At 58.8% G+C, this 16,970-nt stretch overlaps 3 protein-coding genes across 7 annotated transcripts in view; 2 read left to right on the forward strand and 1 right to left on the reverse strand.

Moving 5' to 3' along the window:
- The first annotated feature begins 791 nt into the window (after positions 1 to 791).
- On the forward strand, positions 792 to 13,490 carry LOC123579461 (chymotrypsinogen 2). 2 transcript variants are annotated; one of them, XM_045443566.1, is made up of 7 exons: positions 792 to 915; positions 1,574 to 1,677; positions 1,792 to 1,871; positions 2,211 to 2,289; positions 2,574 to 2,754; positions 2,841 to 2,974; positions 13,453 to 13,490. In XM_045443566.1, exons 1-7 carry the CDS (start codon positions 864 to 866, stop codon positions 13,462 to 13,464), a joined length of 642 nt encoding a protein of 213 aa, XP_045299522.1. In that variant the 5' UTR covers positions 792 to 863; the 3' UTR covers positions 13,465 to 13,490. The 2 variants fall into 2 exon arrangements, with proteins under 2 accessions (XP_045299522.1, XP_045299521.1); XM_045443565.1 differs by lacking the exon at positions 13,453 to 13,490 and adding an exon at positions 3,622 to 3,870.
- LOC123579462 (chymotrypsinogen B-like) lies at positions 4,269 to 8,279 on the forward strand. The gene is made up of 7 exons (XM_045443567.1): positions 4,269 to 4,349; positions 5,148 to 5,251; positions 5,338 to 5,417; positions 5,782 to 5,860; positions 6,290 to 6,470; positions 7,574 to 7,707; positions 8,059 to 8,279. Exons 1-7 carry the CDS (start codon positions 4,298 to 4,300, stop codon positions 8,218 to 8,220), a joined length of 792 nt encoding a protein of 263 aa, XP_045299523.1. The 5' UTR covers positions 4,269 to 4,297; the 3' UTR covers positions 8,221 to 8,279.
- BCAR1 (BCAR1 scaffold protein, Cas family member) overlaps positions 9,143 to 16,970 on the reverse strand; it is a 37,346-nt gene continuing 29,518 nt past the window's right edge. For all 4 annotated transcript variants that reach the window (XM_045443557.1, XM_045443555.1, XM_045443558.1 and 1 more), the window contains 5 exons: positions 16,507 to 16,668; positions 16,219 to 16,335; positions 13,955 to 15,052; positions 12,827 to 12,916; positions 9,143 to 10,121 (listed from right to left, as the gene is read on the reverse strand). In XM_045443557.1, the coding sequence (XP_045299513.1) occupies positions 9,609 to 10,121; positions 12,827 to 12,916; positions 13,955 to 15,052; positions 16,219 to 16,335; positions 16,507 to 16,668 (1,980 nt within the window). In that variant the 3' untranslated portion in view covers positions 9,143 to 9,608. The remainder of the gene's footprint in view (positions 10,122 to 12,826; positions 12,917 to 13,954; positions 15,053 to 16,218; positions 16,336 to 16,506; positions 16,669 to 16,970) is intronic.

Below are 16,970 nucleotides of genomic sequence, written 5' to 3' on the forward strand. Positions count from 1 at the left end.
GTCCAGTCTTGCCCCAGATGCCACATGCTCCATTCCAGGAGCCCATGGGGACTAAGTGACCCAGCCTCACGTGAACGGGCAGTGGGCGGCTTGCTCTTCTGAGCCGCCCTGCACACAGGCCATGTGACCTCCCCAGCTGTGGAACAGAAGGAACCTTCACTGAGACTTCTTGACCACCCCCCAAGACCAGGGCAGCATCCTCAGCCCCCTGGCCAGACGCCCCTTTGTCCTCCCTACTTGATCACACTGCCCAGGTTTTTGTTTTGTTCTGTTTTCTTCTGTTTTGTTTTTAGGGGGGTGGGTGCAGAGGAAGGAAAAGAGAGAATCTTAAGCAGGCTCTGTGCTGAGCACAGAGCCTGAGGCGGGGCTCAATCCCATGACCCTGGGATCGTGACCTGAGCCAAAATCAAGAGTCGGATGCTCGACTGACCGAGCCACCCCAGAGCCCCTGCCCAGGGGTTTGGAATAACTAACAGACCAGATAAATGACTTATCCAAGTTTCTCCAGTCTATGAGACAATAGGCTGGGGCTCAAACCCTTCCAGGCCTGGCCCTGGCCTTCCTGAAACAGGGCCTAGAAGAGCAAGCCCGATCTTCCTGAGCCCTTCCCTGTGGCTGTGGGTCGAGGGCCACCTTGTTTGGTCCCACCTTCGCCCTTGACCCAGACCCAAGCTCAACCATGGGCCGCAGCTGCTGCCATCCCAGGCCCCGATGCCAGGCCTGCTCTGGCACATCCTGCCTACTCGGGCACACGCCCAGGAAAGGGATTGTCACCTCAAGGTTTTCCGATAACAGCCTGGTGCACAGGGATATAATGGGGAGCTCCCAAGGCAGGGACCCTATGTCTCCTTGACCACGGCACCATGGCCTTCCTCTGGCTCCTCTCCTGCTGCGCCCTCCTGGGCACAGCCTTCGGTGAGTTCGGGGCAAGCAGAGGCCAGGAGGGATGTTTCCGCTGCCCTCCAGCCCCCGAGGCCAGAAGGGGCAGCTGGGTTCCTGCTCCCAGTTCGGCCGAGCACTGTGGTGTGACCCCAGCGGGTCTCTCTCCCGCTCTGAGCCTCACCGGCCCCATCGCCACACTGGGGATGCTGGGAGGATTGGGCCAGACCAGTCAGTGTGAGGCCCCCAGGGGGAAGTGGGCCTTCCTGGGGCTGACTGAGGCCTCACACCCAGTGCAAGGGCTCGGGAGGACGGGTCCGGAGGCAGCGAAAACTCTGAACAGCTAGTGGCTCCCCAACAGACTCCGATGGCGAGCAGGCAGGTGTGGGCGCCTTGGGGCCCGTGAGCCCAGCACTTGACAGCTTGTGTTCACTTGGTGCTTCCTATGTGCCAGGAACACAGCAAGTTCCTGCCTTGCCTGCTCACGCTTTTCTGAAAGGTAAAGCGAGGCAGCGATGGGGCTGGGTTCAAACCCACAGAGCCCAGCCTCCGGCCCGTGCTTGAGTACGGCCACCACCTCCCCGCCAGCCTGTTGGGCTTGTCTGGGCTGAAGCACAAGTCAGATCGAGTTGTCCCTGGGGGGTTCCCGGGACGCCCTTGGCCTCCATCCCTCACCTCATACCCCCACCCTCAGGCTGCGGGGTCCCCGCCATCCAACCTGTGCTGAGTGGCCTGTCCAGGATCGTCAATGGAGAGGACGCTGTCCCGGGCTCCTGGCCCTGGCAGGTGTCCCTGCAGGTGAGGGGGGATTTCTGCGCACGAGTGGGGGACACACTGGGGTATTGGCCCAGCTGGGGCCAGGCTGGGGGCTGCTGGTGCCCAGCCAGCACTGACCTCTCCATCTTCCTCCAGGACAGCACCGGCTTCCACTTCTGCGGGGGCTCCCTCATCAGCGAGGACTGGGTGGTCACTGCTGCCCACTGTGGTGTCAGGTGAGGGCCCAGGGTCCCCAGGAAACCCCTTGGTGGGGGGAAGACTCCCGGAGGTGAGGGCCAGACCTTTAACTCCTCGTTCCTCAGTTTCCTTATTTGGACTGTGTCGAAAACCCAAGTCCTGCTGGTCTCCCAAAGGTTACTAGGAAGGAAACACACACAGCAGGCTCTAGGGCAGTTTGTTTCAGGGGCAATTATTGAGATTTTGAGCTCCTGTCTCTGTGATCAACAACTTTGAGCAGATGCACAAAGGTATATGCGCACACGTACGCACCCAGCACCCCCCACGGCCCCAGCACCTCACGGCAGGAACCCCCTCCTTTCTCTGGCCCTCTCCAGAACCACCCACCAGGTCGTGGCCGGGGAGTTTGACCAGGGCTCAGATGCTGAGGACATCCAGGTGCTGAAGATTGCCAAGGTATGGTGGCCCCCAGAGGCCAGGTGGGGCAGGCCCTCTGGAGCGTGCAGCCCTGAAAACCCCCGGCTGCTCTCGGCCTCCCTGGTGGTCCACCGTGAGGGGGCAGAGCAGACAGCAGGGCGTTCAAGGTCTGCACTTCGGTCCTGGGCCGGGCCTCAGGCTCCTGGGGCCACAGAAAGGCCTGCCAAGTTGAACAGGCCATTGTCCAGAGAGAAGCACTGAGGTGATTTGGGGGAGCCTGGGACCCTGGTTCAGCTCTGTGTCAGCCTCCGCCCTCCCCATAGGTTTTCAAGAACCCCAAGTTCAACATGTTCACCATCAACAATGACATTACCCTGCTGAAGCTGGCCACGCCTGCCCGCCTCTCCCAGACTGTGTCCCCCGTGTGCCTGCCCAATGCCAAGGACAGCTTTCCCGCTGGGACCCTGTGTGCAACCACGGGCTGGGGCCTGACCAAACACACCAGTGAGTGACCTCTAGCCGGGCGGGTGGGAGGTGGGGGCTGCCGAGCGGGCACCTGCAGGTGCTGACCCCCCGCCCTGCCCTTCTAGATGCCCAAACCCCTGACAGGCTGCAGCAGGCGGCCCTGCCCCTCCTGTCCAACACCGAATGCCAGAAGTTCTGGGGCAGCAAGATCACCAAACTCATGGTCTGCGCTGGGGCTAGCGGCGTTTCCTCCTGCATGGTATGGTCTACTGGACTCACCCAGCACCCCCTTCCCTCCCAGCATGGGGCGGATTCAGGCCAAAGCCCAGGCCAAGGGGCTTGGCCAGAGAGAGGAGATGGAAATAACACAGAGGGCCTCTTTTGAAGGCTTGACATGCTCTTTCTGGAATTCCTGCCTGAGCAGTTGTAAAAACTGATGATCTCAACAGAGGGATGCGGAGCAAGGGCCTCTGGTCTCGAAACTGCCATATTGCAAAATTCCATTGACATCATCAGTGTCTGAACAAATGCCATCCCCTGGATTAGTGCAGTGTACAACCTGGGCAGCAGAATGTAGTGGCCCAGAGGGCTCTGGAAGGAATCGGGCAGCCCTCCCTCCCTCACGGTGGCTCCATAGCCAGGCCAGCACCACCCATGCTTCCTTCCTGTCAAGCAAACCAGCTTTATTGGGCCTCTATTATAGGACCCCAGCTGATGGCCCGGACGTTCAGGGGCACAGATCACAGACAGAGCTACTGAAGCTTCTTTCCTAATCCCTCCAATATGCACGTGCCGGGCGTCTACTGGCCGTGAGGCCCCGGAATGGTCTCTGGAACAATGTCCAGGGGCCCCTGGCCCAGGCCACCTGGTGGCCAGATCCAAGCCCCTTTCTCTCTCCTCCCGCAGGGCGACTCTGGTGGCCCCCTGGTCTGCCAGAAGGACGGAGCTTGGACCCTGGTGGGCATCGTGTCCTGGGGCAGCAACACCTGCTCCACCTCTAGGCCCGGCGTGTATGCCCGCGTCACCGAGCTCATGCCTTGGGTACAGCAGATCCTGGAAGCCAACTGAGCCGTCAGCCCCACCATGACCTCCCTGCTGACCTGCTCCCACAGAGTCAATAAACCAATAAAAGACACACTGATGATGGTGTCTCCTGTGTTGGGGCCTCTGAGTCCTCCTTCTCCCGAACATGGGTCTTCACTGGGTCAGGTACCAGAGGGTCCCCAGAGAGGCCCCCCTTTAGTCTTCCTCCCCAGAGCGTGGCCAGGAAGGGCGCAGGTAGATGATGTGAGATCTGGGCCCCCGCCCGGCAGGCACGGCGGCCGGGGGGGGTGGGCAGGGAGCGGGCCCAGCGGGGGATGAGCCCTGCTGCTGGCTGCACACACCTGTGGTCCCAGGGAACCTTCCCAGGAGCAGCCCCCCGGGGCCGACTCTTTCCCAGGCCCGGGCAGGAGCCAGGTGCTTCTGAACCCAAGGACTCACGATAAGGGAGGGATGGCGAGGCACGTTGCAATTGGTGGGCCAGGGGAATATAACGGGGGTCCTTCGGGCGGACCCCATCCCACCTCCTGAGTGGAACACCATGGCCCTTCTCCCGGTTGTCCTTGGCTTCCTCCTCTTTGGCAGCAGTTCTGGTGAGTGCAAGGTTCCGGTGGGCCCGGCAGCCCCGGACCAAGCCTCTCCCACTCCCCGGCCCCCACCGCCAGAAGCTGGGAACCGGAGGACCAAGTCCCCACAAGTCTAACCGCCCGCGGGGGCCGGCCCCCCGCCCACGCCTCTCAGCCTCTCTGGGAGCCTCTCCTCGGCTCCCCACTCCTCCTCCCCCTGGAGGTCCGTCGGGCCCCTCAGACTCAACCGGACAGGCTGGACCTGCCTCGTTTTGGCCTTGTCCACCCGCTCAAAAGCCGGGGTTCATCCGGGCTCCTCCACACCTGCCCCCGAGCCGTAGGAGCTCTGCCTCGAGAATGTCTCCCACGCCCATCCCTTTGGCCCCGCCCCCCGGTCCTCTGGACGTGGGCAGCCTCTCGGGTCTATGCTGCCCTGAGCAGGGTAACTCTCTGACCCCAGCCTGCCCCTGCTGCAGACCCAGGGGCCCTGAGAACAACAGCGACTCCAGCAGGACATCCCGGCCCCCACGCCCCGGGACCCTGGGGTCAGCAGGGGAGGGACGCTCCTCTCAGGACACGCAGTGGACACCCAGCCTTCGGGCTCTAGGCCCCGCCCAACTCCAGATGCCCTCAGCCTCAAGGACCCTCCACAAGGACACCTGGGGCAGCCGCTGGCTGGGTGACAAGGGGCCGGCTGCCCTGCCCTGGCCAAAGCTCTGGGTGCTAGGTTGCCACCTAGGTTCCAGAGGCCTGGAAGTGCCAGGCTCTATCCCTGGCCCCCTTGGGACACCATCCGCTGACCAGCTGCCGTGTCCCTGCCCCCAGGCTGTGGGGTCCCTGCCATCCACCCTGAGCTGAGTGGCCTGTCCCGGATCGTCAATGGAGAGGATGCGGTCCCCAGCTCCTGGCCCTGGCAGGTGTCCCTGCAGGTGAGAGGGAAGCTGAGGAGAGGTGGGTTAGACGGGGAGGGGTCAGGCGTGAGGGGGAAGGCTGACTGTCTCACCTGTCTCCCCAGACTCGCTCCGGCTTCCACTTCTGCGGGGGCTCCCTCATCAGCCAGCACTGGGTCGTCACTGCTGCCCACTGCAGGGTCAGGTGAGGCCTGCGTGGGGGCAGTGGGGACGCCCTGGCTGTCAGGGAATGACGGTCACTCCTTGCCCTTTCCCACCCCTGCCCGGCCACCCACTAGGCTTCCAGGGAATGAAGCCTGGCGGAAAGGGTCTGAGACAGATGGCAGGTGGGGACAAAGCTGCTGTTATCCACCCCTCCCCCCGGAGAAAATCCCCACCCTCATGCCCCCCACCACCTCAGGCCCCAGCCTGTTCCACGAGAGCTGGTCTAGTCCTGTGCCTCCACCTTACAGACGGGGCAACTGAGGCCCAGAGGTCCCCGTGGGAGTGAGGGGCCCAGAAAGGGCTTCCCTCACCTGGGTACCCTCTGCTGCCTCCTCTCTCTCCAGGAAGAGCCACCGTGTGGTGGCTGGGGTGTCTGATCACGGCTCTGACGAGGAGGCTGTCCAGGTGTTGAGGATCACTGAGGTACCGCCAGGCAGGCCGGCTGAGGAGGGTGGGGCGGTAAGGCCATGGCAGGGCTGCCCCTGGGCGCCAGGGATGGGTGAGGACCGTGGTGGGCAGGGTGTGTGGGCACAGAGGACCCCAGCCAGTCGGCTCAGGCCTCACCCACCAAAGCCTTCTTCCCTTCTTTCCCAAGTAAGAAGACTCCTATTCAAACACTGAAGTTTGGCTCATTGTAGAAAAGCACAAGAATAGAAAAAACTAAATATCACCAACGTGTCGAGGGCCATTTTCCCACCAGTTTCCAGAGATTTTGACCGTGCGGCCCCATCTGTGTTCACTCTCAACAAGGGCCCCTTGGCAATGAGCCCTCTCCTGGCCTGAGATCCCTCCCGTCCATGAGATCGGCCATCCTCCCGTGAGGACTGCCCAGCCCCCATGGCATCTCCACAGGTGTTTGAATACCCACTGTGGGATCAGGTTTCGGGCCGCAACGACATCGCCCTGCTGAAGCTGGCCACACCGGCCCTCCTCTCGACCACCGCGTCCCCCGTCTGCCTGCCCAGTGCCAACACCAGCTTCCCTGCCGGCTCCCTCTGCGCCACCACTGGCTGGGGCAAGACCCGGTATAACTGTGAGTGTCCTTGCAGGGGCTTTTCAGAAGGGAGACTCATTCGGCTTTTATGGTCTAAATTCCAAGCACACAAATTCCAAGTCGTATATCTTTCATTTTTTCTTTTTAAACATTTTAAAAAATGTTTATTTTTGAGACAGAGGGTGAGTGGGGGAGGGGCAGAGAGCGAGGGAGACACAGAATCCTTAGCAGGCCCAGGCTCTGAGCTGTCAGCACAGAGCCCGATGTGGGGCTCAAACCCATGAACCGTGAGATCACGACCTGAGCTGAAGTGGGATGCTTAACTGACTGAGCCCTTCAGGCCCTCCTTTCCGTTTCTTTACTTAAAACCCTCTTAATGAAAGAATGAAAGAATAAAGATGAGCTTAAATACTGCACACTTGAAGACGAAGTTGCTGAAGAAACGCCCAAGTACCAGCAGGTGGCACTCTCACTACGTTGCAACGAGGTCCCCACGGTCGGGTTTCCAGCCTGGACTCCTCTCCAGACTTGAGGCGGACGCTTGTGTCAAGCTCGCCGTGAAGTCTGGGCCGAGAGTCAGATGTCCGGGTGTGGTTCGGGGCCCCGAGAGTCCGGCTGGGTCTCCTCCCCTGCCCCGGCTGCTCCCTCCGCTGACGACCTTCCTCCGGGGCCCCGGGTGCTCCTGCCCAGGCCCCGACTCACCCTCTGGTCCTTGACCGGGACGGAGGCGGCCAGGAAAGGGCAGCAGGAGGACGGTGCTCCCCCATCTGCCACCCAGAGCGGCGGGTCCCCAGCAGGGGCCCCGTGAAAAGGACGTCAGCCCCCTTCCCCGGAGGGGAGGCAGTGCCCCCCGCCCACCACACGGGCTGCCAGGGCACGGCTCGCGTGAACAGCTGTGCTGGAAGCCGTGTCACCACTGCCTGGTGTGGAATCGGAGAGGAAGGGGTCCCGCAGGGACTGTGAGGTCTGAGGGAAGGTGGGGAGCTCCGTGTCTGAGGTCATGGTGATGGGGAAGGACTGGGAGCAGGCAGGGGGGAGGCAGGGTCTCCTCCACCCCGGGGTGGGCCGGCTGGGTGAGGGCTCCTGACCTCCGCTCCCCCCCCCCGCCCCCGCCCCCGCCCCCGCCTCCTGTGTCCCTCCAGCCAACAAGACCCCCGACAAGCTGCAGCAGGCGGCCCTGCCCCTCCTGTCCAACGCCGACTGCAAGAAGTTCTGGGGCAGCAAGATCACGGACGTGATGATCTGCGCCGGGGCCAGCGGCGTCTCGTCCTGCATGGTAAGGCCTGGCTCCGCCCCCCCCGCCGGCCCCGCCCCCGCCCCGCCCCCGCTCGGGCCAGGGGGCTGCTCCCTTCTGCCGCGTCCGCTCCACCCCTCTGGGCGGCAGTGGCGCTGGGGGCCCCCACGCCAGCCAGCCGGGGGAGAGTGTCAGCCACGTGCCCCCGGCCCACCAGGAGTAGGCGACAGAGCTGGGGCTGCCACGTGGCCCCGATCGGAGAGCCTCCTGCCCAGTCTCTGCCCCCACACTTGTCATTTGTCTGCACAGAACCTGCGCGGGGGCAGGTCAGGGCACACCGGGGCCCCGGCACCCCGCTTCAGGCTTGTAAACAGGTCCTTTCTCCTCCTGCAGGGCGACTCTGGCGGCCCCCTGGTCTGCCAGAAGGACGGAGCCTGGACCCTGGTGGGCATCGTGTCCTGGGGCAGCGACTGGTGTAACCCATTCTCACCGGGGGTGTACACCCGTGTCACCAAGTTTATTTCCTGGGTTCTCGGGGTTCTGGAGGCCAATTGAACCCCTGCCCCACCCCCCACCCCCACTTCCGCAAAACCCAAATAAAACCCTAGAGCAACTGCGTGCCTCTTCACTTCTGTGTCCTCGCCAGCGTGCTGAGCGGTGGAAGGCTGGCTGTCTTCACTGGGGTCCCCTCTGTGGAGTCCAAGAGGGCTGACAGACCCTACCCTTTCTTCACAGAGATGGGGAGACTGAGGCCCAAGTTCACATGCAGAACAGTCAGAGCTAGGAGCAGCACTCCCTGAATCCCAGGGCTCTTGTCTCACCTGGGGTGCCAGACATACTTGGAAAGGCTGGGGAGGCCACACGTGGACCCAGGACAAGGGCCCTCTGGGCCCCCACACCCCAACTTGGAGGCCACGTCTATGTGTATTTCAAAATAGACACTTGGGAAGGAGTTCCACAAGCTGATATTATGAGCTTCTAAGAGCAAAGTTCTAGGTGAGGTCTGTGAAAACGAGTTTATGTGGAATCCCCCAGGGGTGCCCTCGACCAATTCTGTGCCACAGTAAAGCCCACCTCGCTCCCGGAGCCGCCTTGGACCCCACGCTGGCCCTCGCTCTGGCCGGGGGCCGTGGGACCTCACCACGGGCTCCACACTCACCGAGCCTCTCCAGCCTCCAGCGCTGGTGTCACAGAGCTTCTCTCCAGCAGCCCCAGCTCCCCAGGTCTCAGGGCCATTGGCACACCTGCCCCCACCTTGCAGAAGACCCCTGGCCTCACGCCACTAGCCCAGCCCTGTTTCCCAGGGCCTTGGTTTCCTCTTGAAGGGACCCACTTTTTCTTTATCCTCCCGAGAGAGAACTGCCCATGGCATCACCACAAATCCGCTCGGTCGGCTGCTCCTCCCCTGCGGCATCTGAGATCAAGGACACACCTGCGTACACCCAGGGGCCCTCCTGCCTCTCACACCAGAGGCCGCTTTTCATTTTTAAACTTTTATTTAAATGTAGACTATTAGTCAAATGATTGGAAAATCAATAATGAAAAATAGTGTTTGGGTTCTTCTCCTGGTTACAGTGGTGCTTGCACTGTCGGGGGAACATGGCGCTCCTGTGGGTCGACGGTCAGCTCAAGGGAGCTCAAGGGGTCGTCTGAGGCCATGTGGGTGGGGGGGGCCTGTGCGGCTAGCCTGGCCCCCAGGGTACTCAGGGAAGACCATCAGCTCCCTCCTCAGGCTCGGCTCCCGGGGGGGGCCAGCTCCGCTTGGGCTCCTCCGAGGAGGCCCCGTCCCATATCCTGCCCCATCATAAATATGTACAAACCCCTGGACAGTCTGGGGCACCAGGCCTGGGCAGAGCTGGGGTGCCTGTCCCCACGCCTGCAGCATGGCGACTCAGGACGGGTGCCGCCCTCCTCCCGACCCCCACCTCTCTGGTCCCGTGCTCTCAGGCGGCGGCCAGCTGGCCCAAGACCCGGCGGAACTGCTGGGTGCTGTGCCCCAGCTCCTTGACCCTGTCCACCATGTCCTGGGCGGCAGCGGGTGACGGGTACTGCAGGGCGGCAGCCTTGGTGGTGGCGACGATGCCACGCAGGAGGTCACACAGCAGGTTGCTGTAGTGGGTCACCTGGCTGCGCACGTCGGCCGCCTTGGCCTGCCGTGACAGCGTGTCCCCGATGAACACCAGCTTGTGGGCGCTGAGGATGACAAACTTGCTGTGCGCCACGAAAATCTTGGGCGGCTGGTTGGTGGCCACGGCGGTGAAGAAGGCGTCCACGGCGTTGGTCAGGGTGGTCAGGTTTGCCTCGCACTGCTCCAGGTAAAAGAGCAGCAGCTGCCGGTCCGAGGGCCCCAGGCCGCCCGGCCGCCCTGGGGCCAGGGGCTGGGCCGCCGTCCAGTTGGCCAGGTCGTGGTCGATGGGCCGCGACACCTCCTGCTCCAGTCGCTCAAACTGCTTCAGCTGGGGCAGAGGGAGAGCAGAGTGAGCATCGCAGCCACACGCACAAAGGAAACCCGCTCTCTCTGCGCTACAGGCCATGCACGGGTCCTCTCCAAGGAGCTTCTGCCCATCTCAGAAAGGCAGGATTCCATTTACAGAACAGTTTTGAAATGACAAAACGATAGAAAATGAGCAGTTGTAGTGTTTCGGGACGCCAGTCTGTTGGTGTGGGTGCTGTTCCCTGCTGCCTTAGGACACAATCCTTGGGGGACACTGGGTGAAGGGCACACAGGACTGTTCTGTACTCTCTCTGCAACCTCCTACGAATCTATGCGTACTTCAAAACGAGTTAAAAACAAACACACACACACACACACTCACACACATTTTTGTCTTTAACATATACGTTGTAAAAAGATTCAAATACATTAAGCAGAAAAAAAAAAGGTGTCACCTGGAAACCCACGCACCCAGAAAAAACCTCTGATAAAGTACAATTCTGGTAAATTATCTTTCTGTGACATGGGGCTCGATCCCATGACCCTGAGATCATGACCTGAGTCAAGATCAAGAGTTGGACGCTTAACCAACTGAGCCAACCAGATGCCCCTATAAATTATTTTTTACAACCAAACATTAACGTATTTACAGATGATATGATATAATGTCTCCAAAATAAATTGGGGGGAAGGGGTGCTAGATAACCAGGTTAGCTATTGTGCTGAGGGATTGGGGCTGGGTGAATGGTATCGGGACTGTCTTCTTTAATTTTATAAATATATTCAATTTCCCACAATAAAAACTTGAAACAAAAAAAGAAAGCGCTGGCTGGCTTAGCTGGTAGGACATGCGACTCTTGATCTTGGGGTTGTAAGTTCGAGCCCCACATTGGGTGTATGTAGAGATTACTTAAAAAAAAAAAAATACTTTTCCAATATGTTTATTGAAATAAATCCAGGTGTAAGTGGATCCATGCAGTTCAAACCCCTGCTGTGCGAGACTCAACTGAATATATAGTATTTTATATTCTACTGTTAGCACCTAACAGTAGGTCACGTGCTTCGTGTCAGTCATGACAGGAGGAGGGAAAGGGAAACTTCTACAACGGGCAGCCCCTGCCTTGGGAGTTATCAGCGTGGACTGACGTGTCCTTACCAGTGCTGGTTCTGCCCAGGGGACTAAGCGGCTGCGACCAGCTGTGCACAGATTCAGGGAAAGACAAGTTCTATTTTATCCACGATTTCAAGGCTTAATTGGCTAAACCACCCTGGAACTGCCCTGTCCTAATATCTGAAACACTCGGACTTTCCTCCTCAGGCAGCAACCTGGTGAAACTCACCACTCGGCTCTCATATCCAGCGAGAAGCACACTCATTTTTAGTTTGAACTCTGCAGGGTCTTTCCTGTTTTCTGACAATTCTTAATAGCTACATACTGTTCTACTGTATGAATGTTTGTATTTTATTTAATCAACCAATATTCCAATATTAGATATTTGGGGTGGGGGTTTCCAGATCTTTCACTGATGTGGAAACAGAGCAATCAACACCCTTGTCCATACATTTTACCCGCCATATTATACTTGTGCTTTATGCTCTGGCCTAAGAGCTGTAGACCTTTAGAGTTTTTCATCTATACTCCTCTTATTCTAGCTTCTAGTAATTTCTCTAAGTGATCAAGCAGTTACACGAAGAGATTTATATTCAGCTCAGCACCGTTTACAGAAGTAATTCTGGGAATAACTGACATGTCCACCACCAAGGGACTGGATAAATAAATGCTGGAAGGGTCCAGAGAAAGATAAAGTACATGTTCATTTCTCTGATCAGTGGAGATTCCGTATATTATTAGGCAGACAGACAGATGATGGATGGATAGAGACACCTAATAATTACCCTTGGTTCCTTTACTGAGTACATTATATGGGCCAGGCACTTCCTAAGAATTATACATTCTTTACTCACTCCTTACAATTACCTTGAGATGGATATAACTATGATCCCCACTTCACAGCTGGGGAAACTGTGGCTCTGTGGGTCTCAGGATGGAGGCGGCTCTCACCTACACCATCCTTCCCCCTGACCGGTGGGGGGGGGGGGGGGATGGGTGGGAGGTGGAGGGGTGGAGCGAGGACAACTTTATGGGTGATGTTTCTGTGCTTATTTTGTGCTAGTCTATGTTTCAGTTTTTTATTATCTTCATAATCAGATAAAACTTCCTTATTTCTTTAAAAAAAAAAAATCCCTTTCCCACCCTCAGGAAATGATCCAAAGTATGAAGAAAATTCTATGTCTTCAGATAAGCACAGTAGTATCATTATACTCAGGGAAACTGGGTACAATGTAAACAGTCAACAATAATAGATGTTATGAGGCCTTTAAAAACAATTTATAAGGAAGGTTTGATGCCATGGAAAAACCTTGGGATAAAAGCAGATGTAACTATTCACAAAGTATCATCTCAAGCACATGGACAGAGGTCACCCCAGGGGCAGGAGCGGGGCTTAAAACCAGCCCCAGTGCTCCACCAGTACCTGTGGGGCTTTTTCCCTGTCTTACACTTTTGTGTATGTGCTCCCTAAAAGGTCTACCATGATTACTCTCATAATAAGTCACACACAAATCCAACAAACACACGGGGAGACAGTCACACAGTTGAGCAGGGCTCAACTGGCCCACGAGCAGCAGCCCAAGCAGAGAGAAGCTGGCCAGCCTGGGGATCCTCACCTGCTGCAGCTCTAGCTGGCCCTTCCCCTGCCGCATGATGTTGCCTTTTTCCAGCAGTTCCTTCTGGGTCTTTTCAAACTCTTCCTTCCCCTGGAGACAAGACACAAGGACCGGGCTGAGCCACAAGCCCCCACAGGTCTGGCGGGGCACAGGGCAGGGAAGCCAGCCACCAGGTGGCGCTGCGAGCCAGGCCCAGGCTCACACTGCAGCCATCAGACTCAGAGTGGGGACAGTTTCCCAGGAGGCAGCTCTTGCGGCCTCTTTCACCTCCTCTAGCCCAGAAAAAGGGCTGGGTACACTGCGTGTGGCCAGGTCATCCTCCCTGCCCCCGCTTCCACGCCAGGAATCACATTCAAACCCCTCCCCTTGGCATACGGGGCCTGTTCATCCATCCCTGACCTGACCACCTGGCCTTGGCACCTGCTGCCTCTCAACCTGGAATGCTCCTTACCAGAGCACTCAGCTGGCACCCAGGTCTCACACCCGCAACTATCTCTGCCTTTGCTTATACTTCAGAATCCATCTCTTGAGACAGAACAGAGGCACTTCCTGCCCTGGTCACTGGAGAAGCCCAGCCCTGGCTGGTACTGCAGGACCCCTGATGACACGGCCAGGTCGATCTAAAGGGCAACAGGTAGGTAGAGGAATGGGTATGGAGCAGGGGGCATATAGCCTAGAAGGTCAAAGAGAGTGGGCGCAAAGATGCCTCGTTGGCTCAGTCAGTTGAGTGTCCGACTCTTGATTTCAGCTCAGGTCATGATCCAGGGTTGTGAGATCAAGCCCCACGTCAGGCTCCACACTGAGTATGGAGCCTGCTTGGGATTCCCTCTGTCTCTCTCTGTCTCTCTCTCCCTCTGTCTCTCTCTCCCTCTGCCCCTCTCTCCTGCTTACACACGCCGTCTCTAAAATAAAAAATAAAAAAATTTTAACAATAAAAATGGAAAAAAGAGAGTGGGCAATGGGACTCACTGACCTACTGGGGCCCAAATTCTCTTTTGGCCACAAAAGCCCTCCGTGTGGAGGGGATTAAGGTCCCCATAACAGGGGTGGCAAAACTAGGGCCCGGAGGAGGCCAGAAGGCTTCCCCCAGGGAATCCTCTGGGGACGCTGGGCAAGGCGGGCACCTACCTGTAGATGGACGTAGTCATAATCCTCCATCCAGCCCCCCTCACTGTTCTCATACTGCCCATCTGGCGAGTCCTGGGAGGTGAACTTAGGAGGTGAGGGCAGGGGCCGGGACTGGATGCTGCTGGCCTTGTCGATGGGGTTGGGGTGCAGGGAGCCGCCCCCCTCAGGCCCCGGGACAGGGGCCTTGGTCCGTCTGAAGAGCAGCGAGGCATTGCCATGCAGGAAGGAGGCCAGCTGCTTGGCGTCCTCGGGCACAGCCCGTGAGCAGGCCACCAGGCGGTCCAGGTCTTCGGGAGCGGCCCCCGGGCCTCCCCGGCCACCGTCAAGGGCCTGACCGTGGGCCACCAGCGTCTGGTACACATCCTCCATTTTCTGCAGCTGCCGGCCAAGCTTAGCGTGCAGCGTGCGGTCAGAAGTGTGGGCAGCGTTGCCTATGGCACCGCGGGCAAACTCCAGCAGCTCATGGACAGCCCCCTGGGCGGCGGCCACGGCGGCCCGCAGGTCCTGCACCGGCGGCTCCTGAGGCTCGGAGGCACCACGCCAGCCTCCACACGCGGGGATGCCACCCGCCAGGTCCAGGAGGTGTGCCACGCTGGCACTCACGCCCTGCTGGAGCCGTGCCAGGGCCTCCACAGCCGCCTCCAGCTCCAGGGGCTCACGACCCGACACCGCAGCCTCCAGGGAGGAGGCCGACTGGCTGCTGCGTGTGCTGCCCGTACTGGAGGCCGACAGGCGCTTGCCATCAGCAGGGGCCTCCCGCTCCGCCGGGGGCGGCACTGCGTACACGGTGTCATCAGCCGCGCCGCCATCGGACGCCTCTGGAGGAAGAAGCCGCTCACGGGGCACGTCATAGAGGGTGCCGGGACCGGGCCGTCGCAAGCCAGGGGGTACGTCATAGAGGTCAGGAGCGGGGGGCGGCACGTCATACACATCCTCAGCCGGCAGCGAGTCCGGAGGGGGTGCGGCGAGGACCAGCGGGTGGCGGGTTGGGTCAAAGGGCTTGGCCTTGGCAAAGGCGGGGGGCACGTCATAGGTCTCCTCACGCAGCAGTGGGCCGTCAGGCACATCCTTGCTCACCGACGGAGGAACGTCATACACCTGGGGGCACAGGAGCGGTCACGGGTGCCCGCCCAACCCCTCCGGGAGCTGAGGATCAGCACCCAGTCACACATCCAGACACAGCACAGGTGCGCACGCGTGTCACGGTTCTTGTCCACACAGGTTGTGGCTAAGAGCCCAATTGTGGAGCGAGACCTGAGTTCAAAATCCTGGCTCCACTGCTTACTAGCTGTGGGATGTAAGGCAGGTGACTCAATTTCCCTGTGCCTATCTGCTCAGCCAGAAGACGGGAGAACTCTTTCAAAGGTTTGTTGTGAGGATTACATGAGTTAATTCACTGTGTAAGTATAAATACTTGGTGAGAGAAGAGCGGTCATACCACCACCACCACCATCACGGCCACCATGACTGTCACCATCCTCACCACCACAACCGCTACGTCACATCACCGCCACTACCTCACCCCATCATCATCATCACCCTCACCATCATCGCCACCATCATCTTCATCATCACTACCACCACCACCACCATTTATGTATTCTCGACTCTGTGGCAGAAACTAGGAAGATTTGTGTTATATTTAGGATGACAACACCTTGGTTTACCCAGGACGGTCCTGGTTTATGCCCGATGCCCCTCATAATTACTAGTCCCCCTTTCACTCTTAGAAGTGTCTTGCTTTGGGGCGCCTGGGTGGCTCAGTCGGTTGAGCGTCCGACTTCGGCTCAGGTCACGATCTCACAGCTCGCGAGTTCGAGCCCCGCGGAGGGTTCTGCACTGACAGCTGAGAGCCTGGAGCCTGCTTCAGATTCTGTGTCTCCCTCTCTCTCTACTCCTAACCCACTCGCATTCTGTCGCTGTCTCTCTCAAAAATAAATAAACGTTTAAAAAAAAAAAGTGTCTTGCTTTGAATAATAAATTCTGTGGTCACCTTTCTAATATCCTGTGTGATCCTCTCAAGAACCTGCTAAAGAAGACCTTACAAGCGGTCCTCTTGCCGACAAGTAAGCTGAAGCTCAAAGGAGCACTCAGTTCCTACTTCCGTCACAGAGCAAGGGACAGAGCTGGCGCCTGTTGTCACGTTTCTTGTTGCCTCTATCCCTGCAAACATGGGTCCCCGCCCCACAGCACAGGCACACCCAAAACTCTTTATACAGATCAGGCCTCAGCCCGTGAGGCCCCAGGATTCCCTGACTACTCACGGCATGGTGGTTGGACAACGGCAGACCCTTCTCCACACTGGGGGGCACATCATATACATCCAGCGATGGATCCCGGCCATTAGGACCCTTGACAGCCATGGGGGGCGTGTCATATACCTGAGACAGAAAAGTGCAGTGACATGGGTACTAGGGCCACCTGAGGGGAGGGGAAGAGCGGAAACCACACAGCTCCTCCCCTAGGACCACCCCGGCCAAGGCAGAGAAAACACGGCTCCCTGAGTGGGGCTGGGCTGAGGCCCTCACCCCGACCCCTACCCCAATACCTACCTCCTGGCCGTACTGGCTGGGAAGCAGCCCCCGAACAGGGGGCACGTCGTAGATGTCCTGGGGCCCCGGGGCTAGCAGGTGGCGTGGGATGTCATACTCGTCCTGCTCTGGCTGGGAGGCCTCGAACACATAGCCCTGTCCCACACGGGTGGGTACCACCACCTGGGGGCAGATAGCCAACCGTCACCACCCTGTCACCTCCAGCCTAGAAACCAGCCTCCGGGACCCATCCTCTGGTCTTTGGGGAGACTCTACACCCCCATGAGGTGGGTGAGGTACACAGGGAGGGTGCAGGGGTTTCCAAAGGTGGGCTGGGAGGCCAGTCAGAGGCAAGGTTTTCTCATTCCTTTTACCTTTACCCTTTCTTCAAAGCACCAAGTGTTTGGGGAGCACTAGAACCCCCAGGGTTTATTTAGAGTCGTCTGGTTCTGGCCAGGAAATGGCAAGTAGTCTCTACAGGTGGA

This window comes from Leopardus geoffroyi, chromosome E2 (genome assembly GCF_018350155.1).
Source record: "Leopardus geoffroyi isolate Oge1 chromosome E2, O.geoffroyi_Oge1_pat1.0, whole genome shotgun sequence".
Taxonomy (NCBI): Eukaryota; Metazoa; Chordata; class Mammalia; order Carnivora; family Felidae; genus Leopardus; species Leopardus geoffroyi.

Bases quoted from the DNA above. Each gene is read 5' to 3' on its own strand.
- LOC123579461 (XM_045443565.1), top strand. From the start codon at position 864: ATGGCCTTCCTCTGGCTCCTCTCCTGCTGCGCCCTCCTGGGCACAGCC. The intron at 2,290-2,573 runs GTATGGTGGCCC...CCCTCCCCATAG, and splicing joins AGGTGCTGAAGATTGCCAAG to GTTTTCAAGAACCCCAAGTT. The intron at 2,755-2,840 runs GTGAGTGACCTC...CTGCCCTTCTAG, and splicing joins GGGCCTGACCAAACACACCA to ATGCCCAAACCCCTGACAGG.
- LOC123579462 (XM_045443567.1), top strand. From the start codon at position 4,298: ATGGCCCTTCTCCCGGTTGTCCTTGGCTTCCTCCTCTTTGGCAGCAGT. The intron at 5,252-5,337 runs GTGAGAGGGAAG...CTGTCTCCCCAG, and splicing joins CCTGGCAGGTGTCCCTGCAG to ACTCGCTCCGGCTTCCACTT. The intron at 7,708-8,058 runs GTAAGGCCTGGC...CTCCTCCTGCAG, and splicing joins GCGGCGTCTCGTCCTGCATG to GGCGACTCTGGCGGCCCCCT.